General features: G+C 41.4%; 2 protein-coding genes and 1 long non-coding RNA gene across 6 annotated transcripts in view; 1 reads left to right on the top strand and 2 right to left on the bottom strand.

The window, feature by feature from the left end:
- LOC137575622 (uncharacterized) overlaps window positions 1-11,520 on the bottom strand; it is a 33,157-nt gene extending 21,637 nt beyond the window's left edge. The window contains exons 1-2 of the long non-coding RNA XR_011032208.1: window positions 11,221-11,520; window positions 9,815-11,174 (exon numbers count right to left, since the gene is read on the bottom strand). This is a non-coding gene — a long non-coding RNA (uncharacterized lncRNA). The remainder of the gene's footprint in view (window positions 1-9,814; window positions 11,175-11,220) is intronic.
- chk (chaski) overlaps window positions 1-21,295 on the top strand; it is a 170,009-nt gene that overhangs the window by 81,339 nt on the left and 67,375 nt on the right. The window lies entirely within an intron of this gene.
- LOC137575500 (uncharacterized) lies at window positions 11,742-13,205 on the bottom strand. Its single transcript, XM_068288080.1, has 3 exons — window positions 12,909-13,205; window positions 12,375-12,821; window positions 11,742-12,209 (listed from the first exon to the last, which is right to left on the bottom strand). Exons 1-3 carry the CDS (start codon window positions 13,203-13,205, stop codon window positions 11,742-11,744), a joined length of 1,212 nt encoding a protein of 403 aa, XP_068144181.1.

Below are 21,295 nucleotides of genomic sequence, written 5' to 3'. Positions count from 1 at the left end.
TTTTCTCACATGGTTGTGTTATCGGACGTGCATATTCTGCGAAGTTTTTAATAAAACGTCTGTAATAGTTGCAAAAGGCTACGAATCTTCTAGCACTATCAACATCTGTTGGTACTGGGTATTTTTCAATGACGTCATATTTGGTGTCATCTTTGTCGGTACACTTGTGACCTAAGAATGTCACTTCGTGCATGAAGAATGAACATTTCTCTGGATGCAGTTTTAGGTTGGTTTTTTCTGCATATGTCGAAAATATCCTTTAGGTTTTTGAGCATGTGTTTCTCGGAACAGCCGATGACTCTTAAGTCATCCATGTAAAGGAATGCTTGTGACGGATTTAATCCAGAGAAGGCCATTGTTGAGGAACGGTTGCTGAATTCTTAAACTTAAATTTATTTGAATGTAAACGATCTTTGTGATTTATTATTATACCCTTGCAGAGGGTATTATAAAATTGGTCAGATGTTTGTAACGCACAGAAGGAGACGTTTCCGACCCCATAAAGTATATATATTCTTGATCAGCATGAGAAGCTAAGTCGATATAGCCATGTCCGTCTGTCCGTCGGTGCGTACGCGTTTTACTCAGCCATCTTAAGAGCTATCGGGATGAAATTTTTTTTGGGAGCTTTTTTTTACCCGGGTGAGATAAAGTATGAAAATCTTTGGGATCGGACTACTATATCATATAACTCTGGAACAAAAATTTTTGCAAAAATTGGAGTATCCCCATGAAATTTACCAATATAATAGAATTTGATATAAAATCTCAGATCCCAAAATTTGACCCTGATCGGATAAATAGAACACAAGTTACAGTCTATATAAATCGGTTCAATCGCTGCCGGCAGCTCTGCTTGCTGCCTACTACGTCATCATCAAATCAACAGAGCACATGCATACACACACAGACGCAACGCTACATAAACTGTATGTGTATGCGTGCGTTGCTTTGCTTAGGGAATGAGGGAAGAAGAAGAACAAATTGTACATAGTATGAAGAGTAAAATTGTTTTGTTTGTATATTAATGAATTGAGTTGCAGAAAACAAATTTTGAACATGTGAAATTATTATTGTCAAGGACTGCAAGGGTATATAAACTTCGGCATAGCCGAATTTAACTTCTTTGATATTTTTTAACTTTAAGTTGCATGGTCACACCGTTTTGGCTGATGCAATAGGTAGCGTGTGGTGAAAACGAGAAAATGTATGTTGAGTTAGTTAATTGCTTATTGGTCAACCGAAACCATCACATGGAGAAAAATAAAAGTTATTTATTATTATTAAACGAACCAGCAAAGTTAATTTATGTATTGTCAGAAATTTGGTCCTTCGAGCCGGATGTGGATTCTGTTGGGATAAGCAATTCTACTCAAGTTAAGATGGAAAAACTAAAGGCAACACGCACCAAGTTAAAGTCCACCCTCACGCGGCTGCTGACACTTTCGGAGAATCCGCCTGAGAACTGCACAGCGGATGTGGTGGATACTATGATGACCAGACTCGACAACGTGTGGAAGGAGTTTGATCGGTCCACTGATGATATGTTTGAATTTCAAGAATCGCAAGGTTACGTCGACCCCATGGGTGACTACGGAGACTATGAGATGAAGTACTTAACTGCACAACTGCACTTAAAGGAACTGGGAAAATTGGTTAACCCAGTAAAAGCAACTAAGGTCGTGGACTCCAGTGAGGGAGTCAACGAAGTAGTGTCGCAGATACTACACAAGCAGATGGAACTTCAACGGGAGTTTTATGAAAGCATGACAGTAAGTGGAGCTGCCTGTTCGGCGTTAGGGGGACAGGTCCAGCTGCCCAAATTACACATCAAGCCTTTTGGTGGCGACTACCTGGAGTGGCCAGCCTTTAAGGATTTATACGAGAGTACCATTCACAACAGGGTGAATCTGGATAAAGCTCAGGAGTTTCAATATCTTAAGTCTTTTCTCTGTGATGAGGCTGCAAGTTTAATAAATCATTTGCCGTTAACAGGAGCGGCGTACGAGACGGCTTGGGCAGGCCTAATGGAACGTTATGATCGACCTCGTCATGTCGTTAACTCGCTTTTGGATAATTTTAGACGTCTACCATCAACAAGGGTGACAGATGTATCCGTTCTACGAAAGATTGCCGATGGGGCGAGTGAAGTTGTACGTGGCCTAGATGCACTTGGCCAAACTAATCGCGACTGCTGGGTGATCTATTTTCTACTGGATAAAATTGATGCAGAGTCTCAATGCAAGTGGGTGTCCTACAGCCGTGAGGGGACATCTCCAACCATTAAGGATTTTCTTAGATTTCTCGGAGAACGTTGCGATGAGTTCGAATTAAGCCGCTGCGAACAAGTCGTACAATCAAACGTTAAGAAATATACTCGGATACTGATTTCCACAGACTCAAGAGGGTGTCTTAAATGTGAGTCTAAGGAGCATAACGTATACAACTGTGACCAGTTCTTGGCCCTCTCCGTGGAAAGGCGCTACTCATTTGCTAAGGAGAAACGTTTGTGTTTCAGTTGTCTAAGGCCTGACCATGGTATTTCAAGATGTGAATCCAAGTATAGATGCAAACATTGTCAGGACAAACACCACACGCTGTTACATCCCCAAGTCGAAGAAAAGAGCATTAATCCCACAGTAGCCATGATTGCCGAAACTAAGCAAGGAAAGGAAGCTCAATCTATAGAATCACAGAGTTATTTAGCACGTTCTGCGGTAAATCTACAGCCGCGAGGAAAACCAAGGAGTGTATTGCCCACAGCTCTAGTTTTGGCATTAAATTCAAAGGGATCATACACCACTTGTCGTGTTCTCTTTGATAGTGGATCAGAACTATCATACATATCGGAGCATTGCATGCGTTCACTGGGCCTCTTACGCTCACCATCTCGAATACTTGTCTCAGGAATTTCGTCAATCAAGGCCGATACTACAAGAGGGGTCAGCGCAGTACATTTGAAATCAAGGTTCTCGAAGCATACACTAGATATTACAGCTCATGTTTTAGGTAAGATAACCACTCTATTGCCAAAGGATGAAGTCGACCCGGCCGTTTTGAAAGTTTTCGATGGGTTAGAACTGGCTGATCTACCGGAAACCAGCGCTAAGCATGTGGACATTTTGTTGGGTAGCGACTACGTGTGGTCCGCATTCACAGGAGAGAAGGTATTAGATAAGCATGGAAATATAATTGCAATATCCACAATATTCGGGTGGGTGGTCACCTCAATTGCAGCTAAACAAGGATCAAATACAGCATCTCTATTATCAACCATCGAAATAAATACATCGCTCCAAAGGTTTTGGGAATTGGAAGAATTAAGTGGCAGTTTGCCGCCGACTGCTGATGATTTAAAGGTCGAGAATCATTTTCGCTCTACACACTTTCGTGACTCAAATGGGAGGTATAGTGTTGAGCTTCCATTTAAGAACTCGGATGTTAAGTTTGCAGATACTCTTCAGGGAGCAACATCACGATTTTATTCAGTAGAACGTCGACTTCAGAAAGATAAAAGGTTAAAGGAAGAGTACACCAAGTTCATGCGCGAATACATTGCTTTGGGACACATGCGCATCCTTAATGAGTCAGAGAAGACGAGTGCACCTAAAGAACACATGTTCTATATGCCTCACCATCCGGTTATTGGTACGAAATTGAGAATTGTATTTGATGGATCTTATAAGGATAAGAGTGGCAGATCACTAAACGATGAGTTACTAGTGGGCCCAAGTATTCAGCGTAACCTAACAGATGTGTGTTTACGCTTTCGACTTTACAAGTTTGTTTTTTGCGCAGACATCATTAAAATGTTTAGGCAAATATGGATTTCTAAAAATCACCGAAATTATCAACGAATTGTATGGAGAGAAAACCCAACTGAAGAGCTGCAACATTACCAGCTTTGTACTGTAACCTATGGGACAGCCTGTGCACCGTTTTTAGCTGTACGTGTGTTAGAACAACTTGCCACTGATCTAAAGCATAGATATCCAACAGCTGCCAAGATTCTATTGGAAGATTTCTATGTGGACGATGTCCTGACCGGAGCAAACACGGAAGATCAACTTATACGTAACAAGGATGAACTTATTCAACTATTAGGTCGCGCACAGCTGGAGCTTGGGAAATGGGTATCCAATACCCACGGAATCGGCTCTTTAGAAGAAGCAGCAGCGACAAGTGTAACTGGAGATGCCTCCTCCGTCAAGGTATTAGGAATACATTGGGAACCAAAGTCTGACATCTTCACATATGGTATAAGGTTGAGCGAATGCACAGGAAGTTAAAAAAGACAAGTATTATCAGACGTATCACGCATATTTGACCCGCTTGGTCTACTGGCGCCGGTCATTGTTCAATTCAAGATCCTTTTCCAAGAGCTCTGGCTTCTTAATCTAGATTGGGATTCACCGCTTCCAACTAAGCTGGCAGACCGATGGCGTAAGTATCGCGAAGACATTATCAACATAAGGCAGTTAAAGATACGGCGTCATATTGGGTATGTCGGCAAACGAATAGAGTTACACGCCTTCTCAGACGCCTCAATAAAAGCATACGCAGCAGTCGTATACTCTCGGATCGTGAACCAGGATGGCAGCATAGAGGTTTCACTGATTGCAGCGAAAACACGGGTCGCTCCACTTAAGCAGCAATCGCTCCCTCGTTTGGAATTATGTGGCGCACTTCTGCTAAGTCGGCTGATCGCATCAATTAAATTAGCTTGGAAGGATCTAGAAAGCACCGTATATGCTTGGTGTGATTCGACAATTGTGTTGGCATGGTTGAACCACTTGCCAGCTAGTTTAAAGACGTTCATTGGCAATCGTACTGCCGAAATATTGGAAGTAATACCAAGGGACTCGTGGCGCCATGTTAATACCAAGCAGAACCCCGCAGACTGCGCTTCTAGAGGAATGCTGGCTGAGGACTTACTCCCGTTTACTCTCTGGTGGAAGGGTCCCGACTGGCTGGCTAAGACACATCTTAACTTAGGTAACGAAGATGATATACAAATCTCTAACTTAATTTCAGAAGACGAGTACCGAAAAGAGTTGAAGGCTACAGTATTAGTGACTCTCGCGGAAACCATGAACGAGTCATCTCCCCTCGAAGAACTCATTGGTCGTGTTTCTTCCTGGCCGAGACTTGTGCGCATTGTGGCATACATTTTACGATTCATCCGACACATGAAAAACCCCCAAGAAAAGTCAGACACTTTCGCCGTAACCTATGACGAGTACAAGGCAGCCAGGAACCTATGTTTGCAGCAAGCTCAAGACGAATGGTATAAAGAACGAAAAGCGCTACGAAATGAAGGATGCGTACCAAAAGGCTCTAAGCTGTGTACCCTGACGCCGATTTTAGATGACAATGGGCTTCTACGTGTAGGAGGTCGCCTCAATAATTCAGAGTTATCATATTCAGCCAAGCATCCGCTCATCTTGCCGAGGAAGCATCGCATATCTCACCTAATTTTGGAACACGAGCATCAACATAATCTACACCCAGGAGTTTCGGCCCTCTTTGTCATCGTTCGTCAACGTTTCTGGATAATGGGAGCCAGAAATCTGATTCGTAAAGTTACTCACAACTGTATAAAATGCTTCAGACAGCGAGCACATACCAGCAACCAACTAATGGCCGCACTACCGGCAGTGAGAGTTCGGCAAGCATTTCCGTTCGAAAATACAGGCTGTGATTATGCTGGCCCGATCATGATGAAGACACATAAAGGAAGGACCGCTCGAAAGAAAAAGGGATACATATGTCTCTTCGTATGCATGGCAACCTCAGCTTTACACTTGGAGCTGGCAACAGACCTTAGCACTGATACATTTTTGGCTGCTCTTAGACGTTTCATTTCACGGCGAGGCAAATGTGTGACGATGTTCAGCGACAATGGACGAAATTTCGTGGGAGCCAAAAGAAGTCTTAACGAAATGGAACAATTAGTTCAATCCCAGCTGCACAATAACAAGATAGCAGAGGCGTTATCGATCGAAGGCATCAACTGGAAGTTTATACCGCCACATGCGCCTCACGGGTGTGCGCTCTGTGAAGCTTCATTTACACCGAGTAATCGGCCACGCCGTTCTTACATTCGAACAAATGCATACGTTGTTAACACAGATGGAAGCGGTGATCAACTCAAGGCCTCTTTGTGCCACTTCCGATACAGACGTTGGATATCTTTCGCCCGCTCACATGCTGATCGGTCGTCCTTATACCACAGTGCCAGATGGGGATTTGGACCAAGTGCCGGCAAACCGATTGGATTACTGGCAGCAATCTCAGGCCATGTTGCAAGGCTTTTGGAAAAGGTGGCATCTTGAGTACCTTACGTCGTTGCAGCAAAGGCCAAAATGGTTAATGAAATCGGCAAACCCGAAGCCTGATGATCTCGTACTAGTTAAGGATTCTCATACTCCTCCGGCTTCATGGATCCTGGCCCGTATTATCGAGACGATTCCTGGCCCAGACGGTCTAGTACGAGCCCTTAAGTTAAAGACAGCTACAGGAGAGATGACCCGTCCCATAACCAAGGTGGCTCCCCTGCCAGTTTCAGAAACATTGTTTCAGGGCCCGGCGGTATGTTGAGGAACGGTTGTTGAATTCTTAAACTTAAATTTATTTGAATGTAAACGATCTTTGTGTTTTATTCTTTTTAACTTTAAGTTGCATGGTCACACCGTTTTGGCTGATGCAATAGGTAGCGTGTGGTGAAAACGAGAAAATGTATGTTGAGTTAGTTAATTGCTTATTGGCCAACCGAAACCATCACATGGAGAAAAATAAAAGTTATTTATTATTATTAAACGAACCAGCAAAGTTAATTTATGTATCGTCAGCCATTGTCATCATTCTTTGAAAGGAATTCGGTTGTATTTTCAGACAATACGGTAGTCTAGTAAACTGATAAGATCCATTGCTGGTGGAAAATGACGTAATGCTTCGCGATTTATCTTTTAGTTCTATTTGGTGAAAACCGGACATTAAATCTAGAGATGAAAAATATTTGGCTCTGCCTAGTTGAGCAAGAATATTGTCTATTCTTGATAATGGGAATTTATCGGACAACAATTTTGTGTTTATTTGACGATAGTCTATTACCAATCGCCATCGTTTCTTTTCTGATGCTGGTAAACCCTTTTTCGGGTTTAGTAGTAACGGACTATTATACTCGGACAGTGACGGTTCAACTCTAGTCTAGTTATTTCTTCGTTATGCGTGTGTGGTATTCTGTAATTTTTTGTGTATACTGGCTGGTTGTCATTTAATATTAATTCTTGTTTAAAAAAGTTGTTTGTAGTAATTGGTTCGTTTTCTAAAACAAATACATCTGTATACTTGGTGCAGAGCTCTTCTAGTACGTTTTTGAACATAGGTGGGAAGTTTGGCTTTAGTTTTTGTATTACTGATTGACTTCTTGGGTCATCAGTTGTCTGTACAATTTCATAATTCTTTAATGATTCATATTTTATGGTTTTTAAATTTAAAATTTTTTACTGTTTTTGTTGTGTTTAAAATTTGGACAAATGTTTTGTTCTGACTGGAGATTGAATTTCCAATAAATATTCCATTTTCGACCTCTTGATTTAAGATGACGATATTTGAGTTTTCATTTGGAATATTTATTTGTCAGATTACTTCAGATCTCGCTGGGAGGATTGTGGTATTGCTGTCACAAGTGTGTAATATTGGAATATTTATTGCAAAATTTAAATTATTTGGTCTTAATATTAGTGAATCGTTTGGCTCACTGAAATCTAATTGGCAATTAAATGTTTTGAAGAAATCTAGTCGTAAAATTCCATCAAATGGAATTGGAAAACTTTCGTCTACTATATGGAAGTTGTGTGGAATTATGAATTCGTTTTATCTTAGTTCTATAGGGTTAGACCTTTGAAAGTAATTGAACCTTCACCAATTCCTGATATTTCAATTGTGTTTGAAGTATCTATATGTTCAAAAGGATCTGTTTTTTCTTTCATTATTGATAGGTACGTCTGCACCTGTATCTAACAAGAGGGTATATGTGTTGTGTGTATTTTCGTTTTTAACTTTGATGAAAATACTTAGGCTAAGATTGAATGTGTTTACATTTACAGTTTCTTCTGAATTTTTGCAGGGATCTATTGGTTTTCCGAATTACTTTGAGTAAGTCGTACATTACCATTTCCGTTGTTAGAGCTACCTCGGTTGGAATTACCATGGTTCGAGCTGTTTCGGTTGGAATTATTTCTTCCTCGGTTGTTGTACCGTGAGTTACCAAGATATCCTTCGGTATTATTATTATTCCTATAACCGTTATTTTGGTAATTACCACTACCTTTATAACTATCCATGTTAACTTGTCCATTTCTATTGTGTTGACGGTAGTGCATGACAGGGTTTGCCTGTTCTGTTTCTGCTGTACTACTGTCTACGACTTGTTGTTAGTTCGTTCATGTCACGGAATATACCTGCTTTTAGTACGTTACGTACTTGATTGTTTATGCAGTTCTTTGTTATTGCCTCTGTAGCGACTGAAAGTGTATACTTTTTGGCTAGTTCGACAGATGTGCCGTCGTGTATAAAGGCACCTTCCAGAGATTCAGTACGCTTTTCAATCTCTTGAGCATACTGACTTGCTGTTTTGTTTCTCTGGGGTAGGTTTTTAATTTTTGCCGTTATTGAAGCTACTGATTCCGTTTTTACATTAGTCGCAATAATGTTAATAATCTCTTCTATTGTCTGTTCAGAGGTTATTAAATTTCTTGTGTGAGCTTTTAGTTTTGTTTTTATTAGGCACGCCGCTGTTTCCTCATGGTCACCTCTTAGTGAATTTATCAAATTCAATGCGTCTGAAGATTTTCTCTTCTGCCATTAAACTGTGGGATAAGGTTTGAGGTCATCTTTAAAAAATCAGTGAGTGTTTGAGTCATTTTTGCGTTTCTTGGCGAAATTGCTGGTTTATTAAGAGTTATTTTTGTTTGATCTAAACTCGCTGATGGTTCTTCTTGATCCATCTCTTCCTCAGCCGTTAACTGGTTTTTGTCTTCCAGTGATATTGAAATTTCCAAATCAATTGTTTGTTTATAGTTAGTTTACTATAGTGTTCTATTAACACTGCTCTGAAATTTTCTAGGCTCTCTATTAATTTTTTCCAGTGTATATACCCTAGCAAAAAGGGTATATTAATTTTGGTCAGAAGTGTGCAACGCATAGAACGAAGCATATCCGACCATACAAAGTATATATATTCTTGATCAGCACGACAACACGAGTTCAAATAGTCATGTCCGTCCGTCCGTCTGGATCAACGCAAACTCCTCCTAGACCGTAAGAGCTACAGAGCTGGAATGCACGCAGGCTTGTATATACTGCAGGGGTTGTATATCTCGGATTCAGCCGGATCGGATCATTATATCATACAGCTCCCATACAAACGGCAAAGTCACGAGCAGTGACTTTTCTCAATAACTTCGTTATTTTCTGTGCTACTTAAACTGTGAAACTTAATATTAGAGAGTTTATTACGCCTATAAACGACTGTGCCAAATTTGATCAAGATCGGGTGACTATATCATATAGCTCCCATAGGAACGATCAGTCGAAATCAGTGACTTTTCCTATGATTGTAGGCCATTCTATTGCATACAAAAGCCTGTTTAAATAAAACGTTCTTCCACATTGATGGCTAATGGGTAAGGAAAGAGTTACCAAAAAGGTTGCAAGGGTATACAAATTTTGACGCGGTCGAAGTTAGCCCCGGCCCTCTGGTTTTCTATTGTACTTTGGGATGTTTACCTATTCTGCGAGAGGCACTTACCAGACTTATTTAATTCTTGTGCATGTATTCTAGCTTCTCTTATTATGTCATCCCAATTGTTGCTCGTTCGACTAGTTAATCTAGCTCCGCCAGTGCCTTTGAAATATATTTAATCCATTTAATCCTCAAGTTAGGTCAGCGTAAGCTTTTTAATTCTGCAAGTAATTTCAGGTTATTTTACAAATTTCTTATAACTAATAATCTCATTCCACTTACTCTAGCCTTGGCCTCTTGGCTACGGCCAACTGGCCAACTGAACACGCGGTTCTTATGTATGTACTTACTGCGTATTTTTTGCGCTTATGTGTCTACTTATGTATAATAAAGTACCGCAAGAGTAGAATGAGAGAGAGAGTTTTGAAGTTTTTATAGAGCGTCATTCTGTTTGTTCGAACAGAGTTCCGTTTTGTGATACAGTGGCACAAAGTTTATTCGCAGGCCCGAATTTCGGCAACATTCCCCTCCCAGCAAGCAAGCCACTGGAGCTTGCTTCATTTTTCCCGACATCGAGGACTGGTAACTTTACTGCTGGTCTGGAGAGGACACCTAGTCGTGTCTGTATCTTCGGCTGACGGACTTGACCATCTTCTGCGGTGGTCACTTCGACCACTCGACCCTTTGTCCAGGTATTACGACGCTGATTTTCGTCCACTATAAGTACGATGTCGCCTACACCAATTGGCTTTACTTTTTTATGCCACTTGGACCTTCGTGTTATGTTTGGTAGCATCTCTTTGACCCAGCGTTTCCAGAATAGGTTGGCGAACATCTCGAACGTATTTCAGGGGCCTGGAGTTGACCGTCATTTCCACCTCTGCCATGGCGGTAAGAAGACTTTCATCTGAGAATTTTTGATTTGGTGTTATACGGTATAACACGGTTTTAACGGAACGCACTAAGCGCTCCCAGGCTCCTCCCATGTGAGGAGCTGACGGTGGGTTAAAGTACCACAATATTTCCTGCTGCGACAATTCTCGGTGCATTTTCGCATCTTCCAGTTGAAGTTTGTCTCTGAGAAAGGCATCGGTCCCTCAAAAATTAGTCCCGTTATCGCTATATATTTCCTTTGGTGTGCCTCGGCGCGATATATGGCGTCTTAAGCCCATTAGGCATGAGTTTGTGGTTAGACTATGCACGTTCTCAATGCTTATTGCTCGCATTGTGAGGCAGGTTATCAGCATGCCCCATCTTTTCAATGACTTTCTTCCATCGATAACTGTTAGCGGCCCAAAATAATCCACTCCTACATACGTAAACGCTGGCTTGAATGCACCCAGTCTAGCCCTCGGTAGAGGCGCCATTAAGGGTGCCATGGGTCGAGCACTACTCAGCTTACATTGTTGGCAATTTTGACGAATCCCTTTAAGGAGAGGTCTTAGTTTTGGATTAAAATATTTTTGCCTTACCTCATTTACTGTTGTCTCATGATTCATGTGATAATACATTTCATGGTAGTGCCGGACTATCAGCTTTGTAACCCAGTGTTGGGTGGGTAGAGCTATTCGTCCTTCAGGGATGCCAGCGAAGCGACTAACTCTATCGCGTACACACAATACCCCATGGTCATTTAGAAAGAGTTGTAACCTCCATAGTGGACCGCTCCGGCCAACGTGGTGGCCGTTTTCGATGGCTGTGTACTCTTCGTTGTAACACTCTTGTTGTATGTTCCGGTAAAGAAACATTCTGGCTTCATTAATTTGGGATACCGATCGGTTTGTATTCTCATTTGATTTACGTATTTTCTTGATCAATTTCATCTTATAGGCAAGCCAACATGCAATTGCCCTTGTCAATCGATTCCATTTTGAAAAGTACTCGTAATTGATTCTTACTGATTCCCTTCGCATGTGAAGGAAACGAGGACGCAGTTCCTCAGTGACTGTCCTTTCATTGGTAGTTTCCGTCGGCCAATCTGCCGGCGGTAGTTTTAGGAATTTGGGTCCTTCGAACCATTGTGTATATGTTTCAAGCCTATGTTGTCGTTTGGTGGCGATGTCCGCAACGCTAGTACCGTTTTCGAGTCGGTCCATAAGGAACATTCCTCAAAGTTGATTTCATGTTGTGCTTTTATATTTTTCATCAGTCGCGCTCCAGTTACTGCTGCCTGTAGCTCCAAGCGGGGTATCGAAAGCGGCTGCAACGGAGCTACCTTGGATTTGGCTGAAACGAGACTCAAAAGTATTTGGTTATTTTGTTCGATACGGAAATACGCAACGGCAGAGTAGGCGTCTTCTCCCGCATCCACGAATACGTGAATTTGAACTCGGCAGTCTAGTGCATTCCAATTTTTAAAATAGCACCTCGGAATTCGCACGTTCTCTATCAAGGGTAAGAAGGACAGCCATGATTGCCACATATCCTGCAGATTGGGTGGTATTTCCTCATCCCAATCAATCTTCGACCGCCAAACTTGTTGGAGCAGTATTTTGAGATACATCCATTATACAGGATACAAAACCCATGGGGTCGAAAACTGACATCAAAACTTGTAAAATTTCCCTTTTGGCGGTGATTTTACTGACATCAAAACTTGTAAAATTTCCCTTTTGGTTGGTGCGACTTTTGTCGCTATTAAGTTGCGCTTCAGGGGTACAAACTTTAGTGCATAGGTGAAGGCATCTTGATGTGGGTTCCACCGCATGCCCAATATTTTCTCATAAGAGTGTATTTCTTCACTGTTAAAGAACTGTTTTTCGTCGTAGGTTGTTGTGTCGCAAAGTGCAGCGAGTACCCGTTTGGAGTTCGAACACCACTTGCGCATATGGAAGCCCCCGCGTGCGTGGACTTCTGTTACTTCCTTCGCTAATGTAATGGTTTCTTCTTCTGAATGGCATGAATCGATGTAGTCGTCTACGTAGTGACTTGACTGAATAGCTTTAGCTGCCGCAGGAAACTCGTCCGCGTGTTTTTTAGCGTTCAGGTCGCGCACATAGTGCGCTATACAGGGTGAGCACGTGGCTCCAAATGTCAACACATTTAATTGGAAAGTTTCTACGACTCCGGTTGTCTGATTTTGCCATAGGAATCGTTATGCTTTAGCGTCTTCTTCTCTTACTGCTATTCGATGAAACATTTCGGCGATGTCACCGCTCACGCCTATTGCTCTCATTCTAAAGTTGTACATAATCTGCAGCAAGGGCACGAGCAAGAGCACGGGTCCCTTTAGAAGAAAGTCATTTAGGGCTACTCCTGATGATTGAGCTGCCGCGTCCCACACCAATCTGACCCTGTCAGGTTTATGTGGATTTCGTACAGTAAAAATGGGCAAGTACCATGCGTTTTCGGGTTTCTCCACGATTTCTTCCTCTGGCAACTTTCTGGCATAGCCTTTGGCTATCAAGTTTTGTATTTGATTATGTAGCTCATTTGCAAAAGGAGGGTCTGCTGCCATTTTCGTTTGCATGCATAAGAGTCGTCGTTTTGCTACCGGCAGGCTATTTGGAAATACACGGGGGCCATCTTTCCAAAGCAATCCCGTGGTGTACGTCCGCGAGCTGTAACTAACAGTGTCCTCCAGAATCTGTAGAGATCGCTCTTCATCAGGGGGACAGGGTAAATATCGGCGGTGATTTTTCCTCCGTAAGCAAATGTTTTTTAACCATCTCATGCAAATCCAGATCGCATTGACACCGATGCAGTTTGACTCCTCCCCCAGATCGTCCCGATCCGAAATATATAGTCCATCCTAGTCTCGTTTTTGCAGCTATTGGTTACTGCCATTTTCCTTCGCGCACCTTTGGCGAAGCTATGAGATTCGGATTATTACTGCCGTTTATCATTTGAGGTATTGCGTTAATGAAGCTCGGGATAGGCAGGTTTTTTAAATGCGGATATCTCTGTTTTATCCTATCTGCTATCATCGTCTCGGCTGAAAGACCAATGGACTTAACCGTACAGACTTCATTTACTTTAAATAATTTTTTGCCCAGTCCTTGTTTTGAGATTCTCAAGTTCAGCTGCTTGGATTAAGGCTCCTGCCGACTAACATCGCCGGTCCATCTAATGCATAGTGGATTGGCGAAACCTTTCACTTCGAGCACATCAGCCAATTTTTCTTCTACAAGTGTTAGAGTCGATGCATCATCCATAAATGCGTAGATATCGACGGATTTCGAATTGGAGTGCAATGTGACTGGAACGATTCGAACATAGCATTCTGGCTGGTTGGTTAGTGACCCACGATGATTGTGCAGCACGCTTTCCGTCACATCCTTGTGAAGGAGGCGGTGACGTTTTGCTGTGCAGCCATTTATGTCGCAACCTACGCGACTCCAGCAGGATCCCTTGTGGTTTTTGAGGCACTGAGCACATAGGTGATGGTTATTTATCGCGTTCCACCTGGCTTCGATTGACATCCGCAATATCTGGGTTATCTGTAGGCGCTGCGGTATGTGTATGCATCACTACTCCGTTGATTCTCTTCTTGTCGCTTTCTAGTAATATGTTGGGCGTAGATACGCGACTCGTCGCTTCCGCCAATTCAAACAACCAATCCGCTAGATGCTGTATGTTCGGGTAGGGTATGGATTTTGAATGTAGGGCCCAGTTAAGCATCATATCAGGTCCCGTCTTCTCGATAAGCTCTTGTAATAACGTAGGGTTGTTCAGGTGCGCATATAGCTTGCTTACCCTAATGGTAGCGCACATATTTTTCACCGCAAATGCAAACTCGATCAGCGGTTCTAGCTTGCCCTTTGGAGGAGGCAAATTTCGCACATTCTCCGTCAACAGTTTTATTATGTGTTCCGGGCGTCCAAAGTACATTCTCAAAGTACTTATAACGCTCGGCAGCATTTCTGGGAACAGTAAGCTGTCTCGCACGGCTTCAAGTGCCCTATCTTTCAGACATCTCTGCAGACGCAGATCGTTCTCCTCTTTGCTGTATCCACCGATCCGGGTGCTAGTTTCATAGGTGCTTATAAAAAGTGGCCATTCTCTTGGATCTCCTTTGAAAACTGGTAATTCCCTCGGCATTGATTGTCGAGCAGCTACTTGTTGTGGTGTTATGCCGTTGGTTTTGCACGGCATGCTCTGCGCTCTGGTACTCGTCGCCTGTGGAGTATTGGTGGCACTATCATTCGTCATCATTATGTATCGATGTATTCCAGCAGCATGTTGGATGGATGATCATTGGATGATCATTCGTTTCTCCGTTTGATTGTACTCTCGGGTTGAGTAGGGCGTACTTACGGCGCAGATATTCGCTTTCGAGGCACATTTCGTTCTCTAATTGTTGCAAAAGTATTTGCTGGTCTTCCGGCATTGCTTCATCATCCACGTGCTGATCTTTGTTGCCTGGGTGGTTAACCTTGAAATGTGATTCAGTTTCGAGGTTATGTTCACCTTTATCAGACACGTGGCGACATGTCTCGCACATCCAGGAACTCGAGGTGGCACTGTTTTTCGATCCGCAGCAGGCGCAGTGGAATTGAGATGCACACCTGGAGCATGTGAGCATTTCCTGGTTGGCCGGCTCCTGGCACAGACCACAGTTTCCAGTCGTTGCCATGTCTATATGTACGTAATTTTACGCGTGGTAAAATTTAATTTGTTCTTTCCTTGGGATTTGCATTAGTTCCTCCTCTTTAGGTCTCCGTAGCTCTACTACACCGTAGGAATTAAAGAATTTGCTCAAAATTCTTTACGAAAGAGTAAATTTAATTTCACATAGAAATTAAAAAGAATTGTTGCTCGTTCGTCTAGTTAATCTAGCTCCGCCAGTGCCTTTGAAATAAATTTAATCCATTTAATCCTCAAGTTAGGTCAGCGTAAGCTTTTTAATTCTGCAAGTAATTTCAGGTTATTTTACAAATTTCTTATAACTAATAATCTCATTCCACTTAGTCTAGTCTTGGCCTCTTTTTTAAAGAGCGTCATTCTGTTTGTTCGGACAGAGTTCCGTTTTGTGATACAGTGGTACAAAGTTTATTCGCATGCCCGAATTTCGGCAACACCAATTAATCATATTTTATTTAAAAAATTTACACTTTTTTTTTTTTTAGTTCTCAGAGAGATCAATTGTCTCTATGGGTTGTTCAAATAGTTTATGTACCCAGGTGGGTAAAATTATGTTTTTTCTTATGTTTCTTCTTCTTATGTTTTCTTCTATTATTTACAATCCAGTATTTAATTTCTTTATATTTTGGATTGGTTTCACCTCTGTTAAAGAGGAAGTCTAAGAATGGAACGTATTTGTTCAAATATTTAAGTTCTACTCGACCCGTTTTTATACTGTATTTAGGACGTCTGCTCTACTCTGATATTTTTTCTTGATTATTTTATTATGCATTGCATATTATTTCAATGCCAGATTTACGGCTACTTATATTAAGATAGCTAACAACAATATCCCTATTTCTTCTAAATTTTCCCTGTGATCTATTTTAACGCTGTTAACTACATTAGCCGTTGGGTGGTCTATTTTGGATTCTTGAGAACCCATCCTTCTAGCAAAAAGGAATTTTGTTTCCTTGGTTGTTTAAACCTGTTCTATTGGTTTGATTTTTTTTTTTTTAACGTTTAATATATATTTGTTGAATCTACTCTTAAATTAGAGCCTAACAACAAGTTTGAGATATTTTTCTTAATCTAGTACTTAAGATAAATCCTGGGGATATTGCAGGCGGCCCGAATCACTTGTTATTGTGTTGGTCTGTCATTTCTTTTAAGACGAGTTCTATTATTAGTTCGCGTAAGGGAATTGGCAAGAACATTTGGGTGTGCATCCAGTTTCGCAGAATACTTTAGTTGTTGACTACCTATTTCAGATTTTACGCTAGGTATATTTAGATCATTTTAAATGTTGTCGTTCCGTATATACCACGGGGCCCCCGTGATTGATCTTAAAATCTTCGACTGCGCTCTTTGTATAATATCGACATTGCTAGTACTTGCATTTCCCCATAGTACGGCTCCGCAAGTCCAGATGGGTTTCAGTACGGAGTTGTATAGGAGGACTTTATACTCCAGACGAAGAGGGGACCGAGCATTGATGACCCAATGTAGGCTACTCGCTTTTAGTTTAAGCTGTGACTTTTTTGCTTTGATGTGCTTGCGCCAAGTTAGTCTTCTGTCTAGGTGGATGCCACGGTAAGTGAAATCTACGGCTTGAGGAACTGGTACGTTGTTTAGCATTAGAGCTGGACAGTTTCTTCTGTTAAGCGTAAATGTAACATGTTTGCATTTCTGCTCGTTGACCCGGATACGCCAGGTTGCTAGCCATTCCTCTACCACCTTGAGGTGTTCCTCTAATTTTGCAGACGCTTGTATTGGGCATTTGGATCTGCTGAGGATTGCCGTGTCATCGACAAAAGTGGACGTTGTAAGTCCTAAACTCGTTGGTAAGTCTGCAGTGTACAGTAGGTAGAGCAATGGGCCGAGTACACTGCCTTGCGGTACACCAGCTTTGATTTCAAAATCAGCCGAGACGGAGCCATTACATCTTACAGCGAATTTCCTATTGTAAATGTAAGATTCCATGAGTTTGTGGGTGTACTGTGGCAGTTTTTGCCGGATTTTGAACATCAGACCCTCCAGCCAAACTCTATCGAAAGCCTGGGCAACGTCGAGAAAGACAGCCGCACAGTATTCTTTTAGTTCGAATGCTGTTCGTATTTCGGATGTTATGCGATTGACTTGTTCAATTGTACCATGTTTTTCGCGGAACTGGTGTGAAGGGATTGTATTCTCCGATGCCAGAAGTGAGTTTAGTCGGATCTGCAGGACCTTTTCAAAAAGCTTCGAAAGACATGGCAGCAAACTAATTGGCCTATAGGAAGATGGCTGGGTTTTGTCCTTTCCCACTTTAGGAATCATGATGATAGTGGACCTTTTCCATGTTCTTGGGAAGTAGCCAATTCTTATTATAGCGTTGAACAGTTGGCAATGATAGGGAGTTCCAGGATCATTTTCGGTGTGATTAGGTCATGGCCAGGGGCTTTATGTGGTTTTTAATAACTGCAGTGATCTCGTCCGATTGGAGTTCCGAGTACTCACTATCCGTTAGTGTGCTCGAAGGGGGAAGTACAGATGAGTTTGATGTTGGATTTGGCTGGAAAACCATTTTAAGATGTGTGGCAAATACGGATGCCCTCTCTTCGTCACTGCGGGCCCATCCACCGGTTGGACTCCTTATCGGTGAAATTGTCTCTGTAGGAGCGCTTAAAGTTGGGTGGGCTTTCCACAGAGGATGTTTAGTGCTGGTTGGGCTGAGCTTTTCTATGTATTTTCTTTGAGCCCAGCTTTCCTCTTGTCTTAACGCCTTGGAGAGGTTGCGATTAGCATGCCTTAGGCGAAGTTTTGCTGCTGGTGAGCGAGTAAGCTGCCATTCTCTTCTTAGACGTCGTTTTTCCGTTACTAATTGTTCTATCCGCCGATTCGTAGGTCTGTCAACAGGATTAGTGTAAGAAGAGGCAGGTGGAGTAGATACTCTTGCTGCAGCTCCCATCATAGAATCAAGTGCAGAGACGCACATATCAATGTCCGCTGCAGCATCCAGTTTCGGCGAACAGTCAATGTGGGCACTCATGTAGATTTTAAATTTAAGCCAATTTGTTTTGTTGTTTGTAAGCCTACAACCCAAACCACTATTAATTGGTACGGCAAGTTTTTTTTTCAAAGTTCGAATTTCAATTGGTTCTATTTATTTGCAATTGCTAATTCAATATACGAGTTTATACTTTTTGGAAAGGTTATTTTATTATCTTTCATTTGGTATCAAAATACTAATTTGTTTCATATTAGAAAAACTTAAAAAGTTTATTTAAATGAAACCATGTCAAAAACACCAAAAAATAGTGTGACCATTATTAATTGGTACGGCAACTTTATTTTAAAAAAAACTTGAGAAGAAGCGAAAATATGAAAAGAAACTGCAAAAATAACGGTGCATAGAAGGTAACGATAAAAGAAAACGAAAACATGTGACTTTTACTTGTCATTATACCCTTGCAGAGGGTATTATAAAATTGGTCAGATGTTTGTAACGCACAGAAGGAGACGTTTCCGACCCCATAAAGTATATATATTCTTGATCAGCATGAGAAGCTAAGTCGATATAGCCATGTCCGTCTGTCCGTCTGTCCGTCGGTGCGTACGCGTTTTACTCAGCCATCTTAAGAGCTATCGGGATGAAATTTTTTTGGGAGCTTTTTTTTACCCGGGTGTGATAAAGTATGAAAATCTTTGGGATCGGACTACTATATCATATAACTCTGGAACAAAAATTTTTGCAAAAATTGGAGTATCCCCATGAAATTTACCAATATAATAGAATTTGATATAAAATCTCAGATCCCAATCGCTGCCGGCAGCTCTGCTTGCTGCCTACTACGTCATCATCAAATCAACAGAGCACATGCATACACACACAGACGCAACGCTACATAAACTGTATGTGTATGCGTGCGTTGCTTTGCTTAGGGAATGAGGGAAGAAGAAGAACAAATTGTACATAGTATGAAGAGTAAAATTGTTTTGTATATTAATGAATTGAGTTGCAGAAAACAAATTTTGAACATGTGAAATTATTATTGTCAAGGACTGCAAGGGTATATAAACTTCGGCATAGCCGAATTTAACTTCTTTGATATTTTTAATCTAATTTTGTCAAAAATGGTTTGGGTCAAGCCGGTGTGTGAGCAAATTCGGAGTTTGATCAATGAAAAAGTTAAACTGGGAAACAGCTATGGCGAAATATCTAAGAATCTTAATCTTGCTAAATCAACGGTGCAGAATATTGTGCAAAAATACAAAAAGGATGGCAACATTAACAATAATACAGCCAACAGAGGTCGTGTCTCAAAGATTACTCCACGCGACATAAGAGCTTTGGAGACTCTCATAAGGCAAAATAGGCAAGGTACTGCTAGAGATATGTCCTCAAAGTGGTCTGAAATGATCGGAAAATCCGTAAAACGCGAATGGACTCGTATACAAATGAAAAGAAGGGGATATGGCTTCTACAAGGTATGATTTAAATCAGTTCCATGTTGAATAGCACATGTAATATTCGTATATTGAAACTTTTAGGCTAAAAAGAAACCTTTGCTAACATCGTTGCAAAAGAAAAAGCGGTTGCTATGGGCTAAACACAGAAGGAACTGGGTGCAGAGACAGTGGAACTGCATTATTTTCAGCGATGAATCGAGATTTGAAGTATGTTCCGGTCATTACCGTAACAGAGTCATACGCTATAGCAAGGAAGCGTATCACAAAGATTGCTTACAACGCACGGTAAAGTTTTCCACGAGCACAATGGTGTGGGGATGTATGTCTGGAAATGGTGTAGGAGAGCTCCACTTTATAGATGGCACTGTGAATGCAGAAAAATACAAAGATATTTTGCAAAAGTTCCTCATTCCATCAATACCAAAGCTTTCTGACTGTGGGGAATATACCTTCCAACAAGATGGTGCGGCTCCGCATACCGCAAAATCCACCAAAAATTGGCTTCAGGTGAATGGCATTAATGTGTTAGACTGGCCATCATCAAGCCCAGACCTGAGCCCAATAGAAAATATTTGGGGTTTGACGAAAAAAAAGTTGCGAAATGACCCTCAGCGAACCCTGGCAGGATTAAAGTCAAAAATTCAAGAAGTTTGGGATTCAATAACTCCATAAGATTGTAAAAACCTAGTTAATACTATGGGAGATCGAATTAGGGCAGTCATTTTAAATAAAGGAGATGTTACTCAGTTTTAATAACAAATAAAGTTGCCGTACCAATTAATAATGGTCACACAATTTTTTGGTGTTTTTGACATGGTTTCATTTAAATAAACTTTTTAAGTTTTTCTGATATGAAACAAATTAGTATTTTGATACCAAATGAAAGATAATAAAATAACCTTTCCAAAAAGTATAAACTCGTATGTTGAATTAACAATTGGAGATAAATACAACCAATTGAAATTCGAACTTTGAAAAAAAACTTGGGTTGTATATGGGCGATCGAGTACTTGAGGTCTTGTTAATAGAGTGAATAGCACTGGAGAGTGATCGGAAGCTAAATCTAGCAGTGTATCCGCAGTGATCCGATAACGTGGAATCAATCAAGTCAGGCACTTTCTGTGGATCTGTGGGCCAATAAGTAGGCCTACCTGGTGAGACGCAATCCATCTTATTGAGTGGGTTGACTATTGTGTTGTACAACTGCTTGCCTTTAGGATTTACCAGGCGAGATCCCCAGTGCGTATGTTTGGCGTTATAGTCCCCTGCTGCAATGAAGCGATCTCCGAGTGTGTTAAAGAAATCGGTAAATTCCTTTTCAGAGATTGAGAAGCGTGGTGGGCAGTACAGGGCAACCAATGTAGTGTTGCCGCAGCTGGTTTGGACGGTTATAGCAGTTGCTTGTAGGTGCTGTGTTTCAAATCTGTTGAGGAACGAGTGTTTTATACGGTTTTTGATTAGGACACCAGTCCCGCCATGAGCTTTTCCGTCTGGATGGTTTGTTGCATAGAAGGTATATTTTGGTATTTGAAA

Source organism: Drosophila tropicalis, unplaced genomic scaffold, assembly GCF_018151085.1.
Source record: "Drosophila tropicalis isolate 14030-0801.00 unplaced genomic scaffold, ASM1815108v1 contig_573, whole genome shotgun sequence".
In the NCBI taxonomy this organism is placed as follows: Eukaryota; Metazoa; Arthropoda; class Insecta; order Diptera; family Drosophilidae; genus Drosophila; species Drosophila tropicalis.
Note: the sequence above shows the minus strand (reverse complement) of the source record. Positions and strands in the feature narration are given on the sequence as shown.